Source organism: Danio rerio, chromosome 4 (assembly GCF_052040795.2).
Source record: "Danio rerio strain M-AB ecotype USA chromosome 4, GRCz13ab, whole genome shotgun sequence".
Lineage (NCBI taxonomy): Eukaryota > Metazoa > Chordata > Actinopteri > Cypriniformes > Danionidae > Danio > Danio rerio.
This window is the reverse complement of record NC_141024.2, coordinates 43,786,599-43,800,275: the sequence shown is the minus strand read 5'-3', so window position 1 is coordinate 43,800,275 and position 13,677 is coordinate 43,786,599. Positions and strand designations below refer to the sequence as shown.

Sequence of the window (13,677 nt, the reverse complement as noted above, 5' to 3'; positions counted from 1 at the left end):
TGCAAATTCAATGCTGATCAGCACAGACATGTGCAATCTGTTATGTAATCATTAAAAAAGTATATAAAATAAAGAATATTACACTTTAACAATCATCATTTATAATGTATCATGCTAGCAGGAAGCCTTGAATTAATTACTTTAAGCTTTGGAAAAACAATTTAGGACATTTTGTGCTTCATGCAGCTCATCAAATGTTACAGACACAAATGGCACCCGTTTGACCCATTAATGTTTAGAGTAAAGCTTATGATCAACTCCAAATACTGAATATATTTGTGTCTATGTATGTGGAAAACGAGGGAGAAATGTATCAACAAGTCATGATTGCAACAGTAAGTAGCAATAAAAAGCTAAACAAAGACTCTTATTTTGGCGTGTTGTGTGACGTCATAAGGCTGCGCCGCTACCGTGCTAAGATTCAACTAGAGAAAGGTTTGTTTTAAAGCTTTTTACAAAGATACAAACCGATTGATTAAAGTTTTAGGTTTTCGCTCGATGCTATGATATACCTGCTGTTGACAATATTGTTTTAACCCTTTATACAATGTAGTACTATTTTATTCTCAGTAACTGAGGACTATGTTTAAATGAAGAACAGTGTGTAATGAGTGTATAAAAGAAACCTTTAACCTGATTTACTTTTGGTTAATTACTCTCATATAAAGAATCTGTTGAAGCAAGTGTTGAAGAGAAGTTATTTTGATTCTGTTCATTGTTTTATTTATTTTAAACAGGATAAAGTGTCCAAACGCAGAGAAAAACTCCTGCTGAAGCGACTGATCTCCACACTGTTATAAAGATGGCGTTTATTAAAGAGGAGAGTGAAGATGTGAAGATTGAAGAAACATTCAGAGTCAAACAGGAAGATCTGCAGGAACAAACAGGTTGGTTTTCTTACTGATATATTTTTATAATAAGAATACTATATTAAATCCATCTTGCAGCCCTGAGTGTGCTGCCTAGTTCTCCTAAATGCACATAAGCACCCAGGAATGAGTTTATTTCTTGTTTCTTTGTTCTCATGTCTTTTGTCATTATTTTTTATATATTATTAGTCTCCCATTTTCTCTATCTTCTTAAGGTTATTGCTTTTCTTGTTCTTCTACTGTTGGTAAAGAGTCCTTGAGCACTGGCCCTATATAAAATAAATAATAACAATAAATAAATAAAAAAAGTTTAACTTAGCTGACGATATTTGACCTACAGTATTCTCATAAAATATATCTGGTATTATGGTGATAGTGTTTTCTTATTATTATTATTTTTTTTTTACTATTTGCAAATGTCATGTTGATCACAATTACCTTTTTTCCATCAACTTCTTTTCAATTCTGACTTCTTTATGGGTTTAAACTTGTCTCTAGTAGTTGTTACTAGTTCTCACAGATAATGTCTTCGAATTGCATCATTATTATAACTAATTGCCAGGGCTATTGTGTTTAAACAGGGTTTCCGCAAGTCATAAAATGTTGTAAATTCCAAAATCCAAATTTCAGGCCTTAAAAAGTCTTAGATTTACTGGAATATTGTGTTGTAGGTCTGAAATCTTTTTTAAACAAGTCTTCATCTTCCTTTGTTCATGTTTTGCTACCCAATCTGGCCAAAACCCATACAATCACCAACAATCCATCTCAATAAAACTTTAAACTTTTTATTTAAAAAGGTCATTTTAACTCTATTTATCATAATGGTTTAATTATTTTCCTTACAATAGCATTTGTTTAAACATGCTCCATGTATTTACTCCTGAGGACATGGCCTGGACAAATTGTTGCGCATAGATTTAGTTTATTATAGTTTTTACAACTTTTAAAGCATTTGCTCATTTTTATTCTAAAGAAAGTTTATGTTGGAAAAAACTTGTGTGGATACAAGTAGAGATTGCTTGTTTTGACACGATATTTAAGAAATTTTGCTAAAAATATCTAAAATATTAAAATGTATTATTATTCATTTGTCATTGTATTAATACATGTATTAAATTATAATATGTTTGATAGGACAAATAAAAATCTTTTCATCTGGGGCATTTGAAAAATTCCTTAGCTTTATGAGTATAAAATTTCATTTATAATTGTCTTAAAAAGTCTTACATTTAACTTGGTAAAAAAAAAACCTGGTTTATAGTATGTTAAAAAACATGGATGCCCCCAATTTTAAATATGCTGAATGAAATGGACACTTAGATAATTAAGTATTATAAAACATTGTGCAGTATTCTAAACTATATGATCATATGTTGGGACAACATGAGACTAAACTTATAGTGGAACAATAACGCTTAGCATTGCACTGACTACAACTGGCCAACAAACTAGTCTAAAAATGACTTTTGCTGCTTAAGAAATTATTTACAGCATGCTGATAAAATGCAAACATTTGAGTGTAAAGTTCGTCTGTATTAACCATATTCTTCATGTACCAGCAGGTGCCGCCATTGGAATCTTTTTGCTTGAGACTTTTTTTTAAGAATTAATTTGTAGATCCTAAAAACAGTGTTATGCTGCTTAGGCATGGGACGATAACCGTTTTCAAGGTTTATTGCTGTTTGAAAAAAGTCAAGGTTTTAAAACGCCAATATTTTCTGCTGTACTGTTCCCACAGTATATTTAAGTTTTTTATGTCTTGTTTTTTACGTTTTTCAGGAGAACCGTATCTCCAGCAGAAAAGTGCTCCAAAGATGTCGTTTTAAATCGTAAAGAATTCTGTGTTTCTGAAACAAATGAAGACAGCAGACGTCAATGATTCATTAGAATTATTCAGCCTGACATGTTTACTGCTCCAAAACACCTAAAAAGTTTCTCGAAAGAAAATATATTGTGTTCAAAGGGGAAAATTTGTTTGTTTTTTACCCAGACATTTAAAAAGAATATATTTTAGAGCAGTAATCACCGTACCGTGAAACTGATATTTTTATTCAAGGTTATCATACTGTCAGAATCTTATACTGGCCCATGCCTAATGCTGCTTGATGTTGCAAAGCCATATTTTCTAATTTTATTTTATTTTTTTGTTTGTATAGTCATGAACACACCTGGGGCCTGTTTCAGAAAGGAGGTTAACTAAAAACTCAGAGTATTATAACCCTGAAATGAGAGAAACTCTGGGTTTTCCATTTCAAAATGGCAGGTTTGTTAAACTCGAGAAAGCAGGGTAAGTCAAGCCTGTTTCTGAAAGAGAGGTAACTTTAACTCAGAGTCAGTTACTGTGGTAACTTACTCTGTGAATCTAACCTGGTCAGAAGCAGGTTTTATTCTCTAAACTCAGAGTTTCTGTCGGTCTCCTCCCCTTTTTTTAAGATGAAGTGGTATTTCTCACCTGAGCCTTACATTTCCACCCACCTTTTTTAATGCTCATTTTGGATACGTGCATAAAAACGATTGATAGAAACGTCATGATGCACATAACTTTTTAAAATATGCATAAAACGCGCATAACTGAGTAGGATAAACTTTTATTCGATAGAAAATGTGCGCATAAACTACGATGGAAACACTTTTACTGAACAAATTACAGTATGTACATTAAAAAAAAGATCATGATCATATGATAATGAAAATGTGTGTAAATGGACAAACCAGCAGGCTGGGCACACTGTAACATGTCTTAAATATTGTTTTAGTCATTCTAAAATGCCTTAACTGTTTCAGTATTAGTGTATATTATTAATTACCTCCGAATGTCTGGTGCGTGTCAAGAGTCTCCGCGTCTCATGGCTTCAGACGCCCCCACGTGTTCATTGTGTTTCAGCATTGTCTTCTGACATCGAGGTGCAAGTACATTAATTAGGCTAAATAAAGAATTAATTGACGCAGCTTCTTCTACCACAGTAAATTCTGTTTTTACTGTTGATATTTGGTGCCAGTTTAATCAGGAAGTGACGATTTTTTCTCTTTCACTCGTTGGATGGAATTTTATTTGCATATTTTATGCAATATTCCAGTTTTGCACATAAATTTATGTAATATATTTGGATGGAAACATAGCTATTGCCTACATTTTAGTCACACACAGAAGAACTGTACTAGAATGGCTTATCCTTTTTTAATAAATAATTCAATTAAATTCACCTTCGACGTGCACTGTAACTAGATTAATGGGATTATTATTCTTTCTAAAAATTATTTTTAGTACTGCTTACCTTCTAAATGTTATATTAACCTCTATCACTTGATCAATAAAAAAGGCACAAGTGCACTGTTAAATCATTTAAAACTAATAAATGTGTTAAAAAGTTTAGAAAAAAAATATAAACGTCACAAATTACATTACTTATTTTATTATACTTAAATATTTAAATACTTAAAAAGTTAAATTACGCATTAACTTGAGCAGCTGTTTTCCCACGCTATCTGTCTCTTCTTCACTGATGGTTGCTTCTTTTCAAATATATACGCTCATATTTGCTATAACTTTGCATAAGAACATCAAGTTCAGCTGGAGAAAGAAATGGTGATCTCTTTTATAAGATATTGCCATAGTCACTCGTAATGTCTGCGCTCCATTGATAATGCCTTTTTAAAGTCACGGTGTGCGCGCTTAACTCTGAGTTGGTCTACTCGAAGTTGATTGACCCAACTCAGATCAGCTGTTCTGAAACCGAAAACTCAGAGTTTTTAATCTCTCGGTAAATGAACCTCCTTACTGAAACAGGCCCCTGTTTATAGAGCAAGTAGCCGTTTATTATTCCTGGTCATTTCTCCAATAGGCAACTGAAGTTCTAAAACAATAGCATATGAGATCATGGCCCCATTTCAGAAAAAAGGTTAAGTGAAAACTCAGAGTATGTTAACCCTGAAATGAGAGAAACTCTGGGTTTTCTGTTTCAAAATAGCTGGTTTGTCAAACTGGAGAAAGCAGGGTAAGTCAAGCCTGTTTCTAAAGGAGAGGTAACTTTAACTCTGAGTGGTCACTTACTCTGAAAACCTAACCTGATCAGTAGCAGGTTTTATCCTCTAAACTCTGAGTTTCTGTCGGTCTCCTCCCCTTTTTTAAAGAGGAAGCGGTATTTCTCACTTAGCTTTATGTCCAGCCACCTATTTTTATGTGCATTTGGATAGGCTATGAGCATAAAAAATCAGTTATAGAAACATCATGATGCACATAACTTTTAAATTATAGTCATAAAAAAGATGCGTATAACTGAGTAGGATAAACTTTTTATTTGATGGGAAAAGATAAACTTACGTAAACTACAAAAGCACTTTTACTGAACAAATTCCAGTATGTGCAATGTAAAAGGTTTGTTATAAGAGATCATATGATGATGAAAATGTTTGAAAATCGCCAGTAAAGAGCACATTAAAGGTGCATTAGGTGATCTTCCACAATGCTAACAGCTTCGCATAAATCTCTGAATCACAGTCCCTCCTCTGCCGTCTAGAGCCAGGCCTCCTTAAACACGAGCACAGCAAAAAAAAAAAAAAATATATATATATATATATATATATATATATATATATATATATATATATATATATATATATATATATATATATATAGTTTCTTTTTTTTATTTTTTTATTTTAATTTTTTTATTTTTTAATATTTTTATATATATATATATATATATATATATATATATATATATATATATATATATATGTGTATATGTTTGTTTACCCAATATATGCACTGATAATATCCACTGATTTTTATATAGTCGATCAAATGAACTTAAACTATTAAAAATGCAACAAACATTTGTTTTGGCCCAAACTACAAAAACAAACAAATGTAAGACTTACATTTAGTATTAGTTTTGCTTAAGTTCCACACTAGTTTGATCAGGTATAAAAGTCTGATGCATCTCCAATTTGTTGTTTAATGTAATGTTTGCACTTGTTAGACTATAAATCTCATCACTAACGCTAAAGTCTGATAATCCTCCATAGAAATGATCTTACGCTGACTTATTTCCTACTCTGTGCATTGTATATGGTTGCCATGACAGCTTAAAGCCCTAAACTGACAATTCTTTCACTTACTCGTCCTTTGCTTGTAATAGGCCTAAACATGTTTGATTCTCTTCCTTATGTTGAACACAAAAGAAGAAATTTGTAAGAATGCTGGAAAGCTCTATCCATTGACTTCCATAGTATTTGTTTTTTCCTGCTATAAAAGTTGTTACACCAATTGTGATGACGCAACCGCGGCTTGCGCGTGTTGTCTGAAACACTTCACTGCTCTTGATCCGCGATATAAAGTTCATTACTATGCAGAAATCAAGCAGTGCGCACAAAAAATGATAAAGGCCGCGATGGATGCGGGAAGACTTTTTTTCCCATCGCACACACGATGAGAGCTGATGGAGCGCTCACATTCTCTCTGTCTGTTCTAGTTACCCATCTATCTTTCTATTTTTCTTTTCATCTGCACCAGGGCCCGCGGTAACTTTATCACATGTTGTTTAGTGTTTTTGTAACCTGCAACTCTTTATTTTACAAATTATATGTATCATGAAGAACTGTGTGCTTCTCAAGCTTTATGAGAAGTGTCATATATGTCGTTTCAGGTGCACTCAGAGGACAATCGCCTGTTATATCATTTCATAGATTGTCAGCATGATGTAGGCCTTTGTAATAATATTTATTCAATATAGTTTTAATGACTTGCGGCTGGAAGGGCATCCGCTGCGTAAAAACTTGCTGAATAAGTTGGCGGTTCATTCCGCTGTGGCGACCCCGGATTAATACAGGGACTAAGCCGACAAGAAAATGAATGAATGAGTTATAATGACATTTATACATGATCAAAGTAGTGTGGAATTTAAGCAAAACTAATACTAAATGTAAGTCTTACATTTGTTTGTTTTTGTAGTTTGGGTCAAAACAAATGTTTGTTGCATTTTTAATAGTTTAAGTTCATTTGATCGACTATAAAAATCAGTGGATTTTATCAGTGCATATATTGGGTAAACAAAAATTGCTACCTTTTACTGTAATAAGTCCCCATCCCCAGAAGTGATTAAGGTTAGTACACAGTCATAGCCATACATGCAAAGATGTGTGTGTGTATATTATGGGTGGAGCTGAACCCGAATACGGTATTCGGAAAGGCACGAATAGCGTGTTTTTACGAATACTTATTTTGAACAAATACTTGAAAAATTATTTGTATTTGGGAGCAAGAAAAACATTATATCAAAAAGCTGCGTTTCCTCGTGAGACCACAGTGCATGCCCGCGTGAGTGAGTGAGTGAAAGAGAGAGAGAGAGACGCTCAGTCAGAAGTCGGAGGGCGCTTCTCCACAGCAACAGACAGAGAAGGCTTGGCTGAGTGAAAAAATACTTCACTGCATCATTATTTTTTTAAATAGATTTTTGTCCCTTAATTGGGTTCCAGATGCAGTTTGATCGGGATATTCCATTACGCTGCATTTTTGACGTTTGCAACCGGGTGCTCTGTTTACGCAACGTTAGCTCTGTTTGCGCGGTAATTTAGACAATAGACTGTTGACAGAGTAACGTTAACGTTCGTTTATAAAGGTTAAAACGATGCTTGTGCAGTTGTGTCGAATAGTATGCACCTATGGGAGTTATATGGTACGTCTACATTACTGTCTTTTGCAGACAGCAAGATATATGCTATAGGCTAGTTAACCTTAGCATAGCTTCCCGTCACTTTTTATTAACTTGAAACTCCTCAAATACATTTGGGCACCCAGAAAAAGAGTGAGACTGCTGCTGAGCCATTTCTTGGTCCTCCACCAGTCAAAAAAAAAAAGAAAAGAAAAGGACCTTCAGGTTCTGTGTGGAAGCATTTTACAGTCAGTGGAGCTGCAGATAAAACAAAGTGATACTGTATAATGTGTACAAAAGTGAAATCAGCAGAGGCAGAGATATTAAACATCTGTCAACATCTTCTATGCGTAATCATTCATTCATTTCTTTTCCCTTTATGCAGTCCCTTTATTAATCTGGGATTGCCACAATGGAATGAACCACCAATTTATCCAGCATATGTTTTACGCAGTGGATGCCCTTCCAGCTGCTACCCAGCACTGGGAAACATCCATACACTTTCTTTCACACACATACAATAGGGACAAATTTAGCTTACCCAATTCACCTGTATTGCATGTGTTTGGACTGTGGTGGAAACCGGAGCACCCGGAGGAAACCCACGCCAACATGGGGAGAACCCAGTCGAGGCTCGAACCAGCAACCTTCTTGCTGTGAGGCGACAGTGCTACTCACTGTGCCACCGCGCAGCCTTCCATGTAATGTATTATCACATGGACTAAAAGCATCCTCTCCTGATACTGTCTGTGAACCCCCCACAAGCATCAATCCCCTCAATCAGCACAGCTATGTTCTGCTAAATCCTCCACAAGCACCAAACCATCAACACAGCCACATTCTGCCCCAGCAAGTCAGTTTCAAACATAAAAAAAAAGTAAAAAAAACAAACAAACGTTGTGTCTTGTTTGTGGCAGGCAGATGATAATAGCAGGGCTGTATCTTTTAGTATTATATAGAATACTTTTGTTCTGCCAGATCTCCCAGGCAAGGTTTTATTTAGATTTATTTAGCTAATTTTAGTTTTTGGAAATCTGTCCATTGGAAAAAAGTTCTTTCAGAAGAAGAACAGTTTTTTGAAATATTATTTGTTTTTATTCTGTCTATTCAGTGTCCTTCAACAAGAACGGTGGTGGTGGGGTTCATAATATTCACAATGGTATTTTATTAGTTGTTGGTTTAACCATGGATGAGATAATGGCTTCTATGTTATTTTCTTTTCAATGACATTTCTTGTCACATGTTCAAAAACAACAGTCAATATTGCATATCTGTAATTTATATAATGGGTATAATTAAACAATACTTTCACTATAAAGTAAATTAGAAGTATAATAGAAAAAATATATATTTTTGCGCCATTTTGAATTTTACTCGAATACAAATACAAATACTTTTTCCCCCCTCAACAAATACACATACAGATACAAATATCGGCACATCCCTAGTGTGTATATATATATTTATGTACATACACACGCACAGTATTCATAGCGCTTCACTTTTTCCTAATTTTTTATGTTACAGCCTTATTCCAAAATGGATTAAATTAATTTATTTCCTCAAAACACACAATAGCCCATAATGACAATGTGAAAAAATATATTGTTTAAATTGTTGCAAATTTATTTCAAAATAAAAAACCTAAAATATCATAAATGTGGAGAAAGTAAAGCGCTATGAATATATATATATATATATATATATATATATATATATATTTTTATATATATATATATATATATATATATATATATATATATATATATATATATATATATATATATATATAAAAGAAAATACAGTATGTCAAATGATAAGATCTCTGTGTGGAGCACTGGCTGTTGTCAGACTCCTTGTCGTATGTGCGCTATGCACATCAATATAGCAGCATTTGTTTTTTATGACACTGTATAACAATAGGAAACGTGGTGGCGCAGTAGGTAGTGTTGTCGCCTCACAGCAAGAATGTCGCAGGTTCGAGCCTTGGCTGGGTCAGTTGGCATGAAAGCCGAAAAGAAAATGAATAAATGTATAACAAGAATTAATATTTTTACAGTACTGTGTAGGTTGGGTTTAGGGTTGGGGTGGGGTTAGGCTTTAAAAAATACAATTAATTGGGTGATTTAATAGATAGCATGAATAATGCTCAATACAACTACTGTTTTTACATTACTGTGACAGTTGGATTTAAGGTTGGGGTAGACGTTAATAAAAAACAACAAATGTGAAATTTAATAAATAATATAAATAATTCTCGTTAACTTTTGGCCGCAACTGTATCTGATCTAGCAAAATCCAAAATACTGGGGTAAAACAAACAGTCATATTTTAAAGACATGGCAAGGAAAATGGACTTTAATGCAGTGCTTCTTGTCCGATCTGAGACCCACCTCATATTCGTATGTCTAACAGGCAATGAAGATCACTGATTTTTAAAGAAATCAGATCTTAAACGTGACAATTTTGAAATTGAAAGACAGTTCACCGGAAGCCCTTGGGCTGCCTGGCTAAAAATTAAATGTCAATGTGCATATAGCCCATCTAGCTAACACAACAGATGTTGCATTAGAATTTGTATGAATAGGATCATCTGTAAAAATATTTGTAATAGTTATATTATTTTTTGTTATTGGTCTTTAGTTTTTAAAGTTACTTATACAAATAAAAACAACTAATTGGAGATTTATATCATCTTGTCCCTTTTTAAGAAATAGTTACTCATTAAAAATTTATTCATGAGTAAAAAGAAGAGTTATTTTTTACTTTTACTTGAGTAGATTTGTAGACATGTAACTTTACTCTTACTTAAGTGAAAAAAAATTGTAAGTAACAGTACTTTTACTCGAATAAAATATTTTATTACTCTTTCCACCTCTGCCTCTTTTGCTCTCTCCTCCAGTTCTGGGTTACAGATGATCTCTTTTCATCTGCTTTTGTTTGCAGTCACAGGAGCTCTCATTTCATTTTTCCTTTCTATACCACATCATTTACCTTCATGTTTGTCTCAGTATGTTATCGATCATTTGTGTGCATATTATTTTGTTACTCACCCTGTATTTGTTTCCAGGACCACTAGTGATTGAGTGTCTGGTTGTTTTTTCCCCATGGCACTCCCTCAGTGCACACCCGACCGGGTTTGATTTTTGCTTTTTCCAGGACTCACTCCTCAATAAAGACTTGATGTTTTTCTGCATTTGAGTTCACTCTTTTTTTTTTTTTTTACTCAAGACACAAATATTTTCTTTCTTATTTGTGTTTAAATTTTTTAAGATTTAGACAGATACAGCTTTTGAGGCTCTTTTGGTCTATGGTGATTTCTTGATTGCGAACGTGTGGTAGTAATCAGGTCTGAGTGTGGCTAGAGAACTTACAGAGAAATTTACAGCTTTCAAATTTATGTCTCATCAATATGACCAAAATGATCTGGGATCAATCATATAAGAATCTGCTTAAATGTACATGTGTGTAATAAACCCCAGGAGGTTGATATGACAAGATCAATCTAAATATGATCTGCTATGTTTTTACATTTAATGTGCATCAAAATTAAGGTTTGTGTAGCCAATGTTTTACTGCATTTTTACTTCAGCTTTTGATGAGAGTTTTAATGATTTACTAAAAAAGGAAATTTTTTTTATTTCAGACCTAATTAAAGACTATGAGGAGAGTAAAGAGGAGGAACATCGTGTCAAAATTGAGGGCAAAACTCATTTAGAGACTGATGGTATTTTAAAAATGAGAGACAAGAGTTGTTTTACCTGCACTCAGTGTGGAAAGAGTTTGGCAAACAAAAGCAAACTAAAGATTCACATGAGGATCCACACTGGAGAAAAACCATTCACATGCACTCAGTGTGGGAGAAGTTTCAGCCACTCAGCAAACCTTAATCAACACATGATGATCCACACTGGAGAGAAACCATTCACATGCCACCATTGTGGGAAGAGTTTCAGCAAATCATCAACGCTTTACAGACACATGAGGATCCACACTGGAGAACAACCATTCACATGCACTCAGTGTGGGAAGAGTTTCAACCAACCATCAAACCTTTATCTACACATGAGGATCCACACTGGAGAAAAACCATTCACTTGCACTCAGTGTGGGAAGAATTTCATCCACTCATCACACCTTAATGAACACATGATGATCCACACTGGAGAGAAACCATTTACATGCACTCAGTGTGGGAGGAGTTTCAGCTTATCATCAACGCTTAATAGACATATGAGGATCCACACCGGAGAGAAACCATTCACATGCACTCAGTGTGGGAAGAGTTTCAGCCAATCAGCATCCCTTAATCGACACATGAGGATCCACACTGGAGAGAGTCCATTCACATGCACTCAGTGTGGGAAGAGTTTCAGCCTATCCTCATACCTAAATAAACACCTTAGGATCCACACTGGAGAGAAACCATTCACATGCACTCGTTGTGGGAAAAGTTTCAGGCACTCATCACACCTTAATCAACACATGATGATCCACAATAGAGAGAAACCATTCACATGCACTTGTTGTGGGAAAAGTTTCAGGCACTCATCATCCCTTAATCAACACATGATGATCCACACTGGAGAGAAACCATTCACATGCACTCAGTGTGGGAAGAGTTTCAGCCTATCATCATACTTTAAAAAACACATGAAGATCCACACTGGTGTGAGAGACTATATGTGCTTGGAGTGTGAGAAGACTTTTATTACAGCTGCAGAATTAAAACGACACCAGAGGATTCACACTGGAGAAAGAGGTTTACTTAGGAACTTTGAAAACACATGAGAGGATTCACACTGGAAAGGAATTGTAGACATGATCAGTGTGTACAGAGTTTCACTCATTCGGGGCAGCTTAATAAACACATGGGATGGTTTTTTGGTATGGTGTGAACACGTGTAGCAGCATAGAAAAAGCACTCCCATACACACTGGTATTAATCCTCCTTTTTACATCATATATGGTAGCCTAAACCATATACATATACAAAAAGGCTAGGACAAAACAACCATTGAAACCTGAAAGATTTTTAGATTTTGTTTATCATAGATATCAGGTATCAGGTCCTGTTCCATAAATGATGTTCATCATTTTGACAGATTTGCCATCACAATTGTTCTGTAATCTTCTTATAGTAATAAAAAAGCACAGTAATTTTAAACAGAAAGTGTCCGTGTTGTACTGTTAATGACAGAAGCAGTCTTTACTTTCACCATTAATTTTGCCATGAAGCGCACCTTTACCGTTGACATCACATCTCAAAATGGTCCTTTAAAATAATGCCTGTGACAGCAACAAATGAAATGTTTAGTCTGCTCGCATATGACTATCAATTTTGGTACGTTTTAAAAGATAAGCTACCCATTTATTCCGAGTTCAGACTGCATGATTTTAGCCCAGATTTTGACTGGCCGATTGTTTTGAGAAATCGTGACAAATGCCTGAAATCACAGGGAAATTGGTGCTCATGCATGTGAGTGACAATCACACAGTATGAACTATCAAAGACGCGATCTGAGAGATTTCGCTGATGAGTTGCAGATAACCGTGAGATATTTGGCGTGCTGAATATCTGGAACTGTTGGCGATTCAAATCATGCCGTGTAAAATGAGTTCTGACTGAAAATATTATCCGCAATCACCTACAGCCAATGAGAGAGCAGCATTCACTTATGTGTGTGTTTGCCTGCTGGCCAGCGGGATGTTGGGGGAGAAGTTAAAAGCGCTCATTTTTAGTTTATTTCGAAACAAAAAATGGAGGAAAAACTAGTGGAGGTTCGACAAGAGCACCAGTGTCTGTTTGATGTTTCATAGATAAAAAAAAGTTGATGAGAAATTGCTAATTCCCTTCAAACCCAGGTGAGCAAATATGTACATTTTCTACCCCATTAAAGGCGTCTTTCTCGTTATGTAGTTTAATATCAAAAGATATACAACGTGTTTTTGGCTTTGAGATGTAGTTTGGAAGAAGTTGTCGGCGATTCTTCCTATTGTAAAGTCATGCAATGTGAAAGCCCATGTCGCCGATCTATCTTGCAGTGTAAACTTGAAACAATACTGCCTATAACTATGTGGACACCTATTCATTGCACATATCGCTGTCAATTTTAAATTGTCATTGTATTTTGCACTGTCTGTAGTTTACACTG

The 13,677-nt window shown here is 34.7% G+C and overlaps 1 protein-coding gene across 1 annotated transcript; it reads left to right on the top strand.

Annotated features, from left to right (window-relative positions):
- The first annotated feature begins 382 nt into the window (after positions 1 to 382).
- LOC148681102 (uncharacterized) lies at positions 383 to 12,689 on the top strand. The gene is made up of 3 exons (XM_088650504.1): positions 383 to 435; positions 738 to 887; positions 11,169 to 12,689. Exons 2-3 carry the CDS (start codon positions 803 to 805, stop codon positions 12,311 to 12,313), a joined length of 1,230 nt encoding a protein of 409 aa, XP_088506630.1. The 5' UTR covers positions 383 to 435; positions 738 to 802; the 3' UTR covers positions 12,314 to 12,689.
- Positions 12,690 to 13,677: the final 988 nt, after the last annotated feature.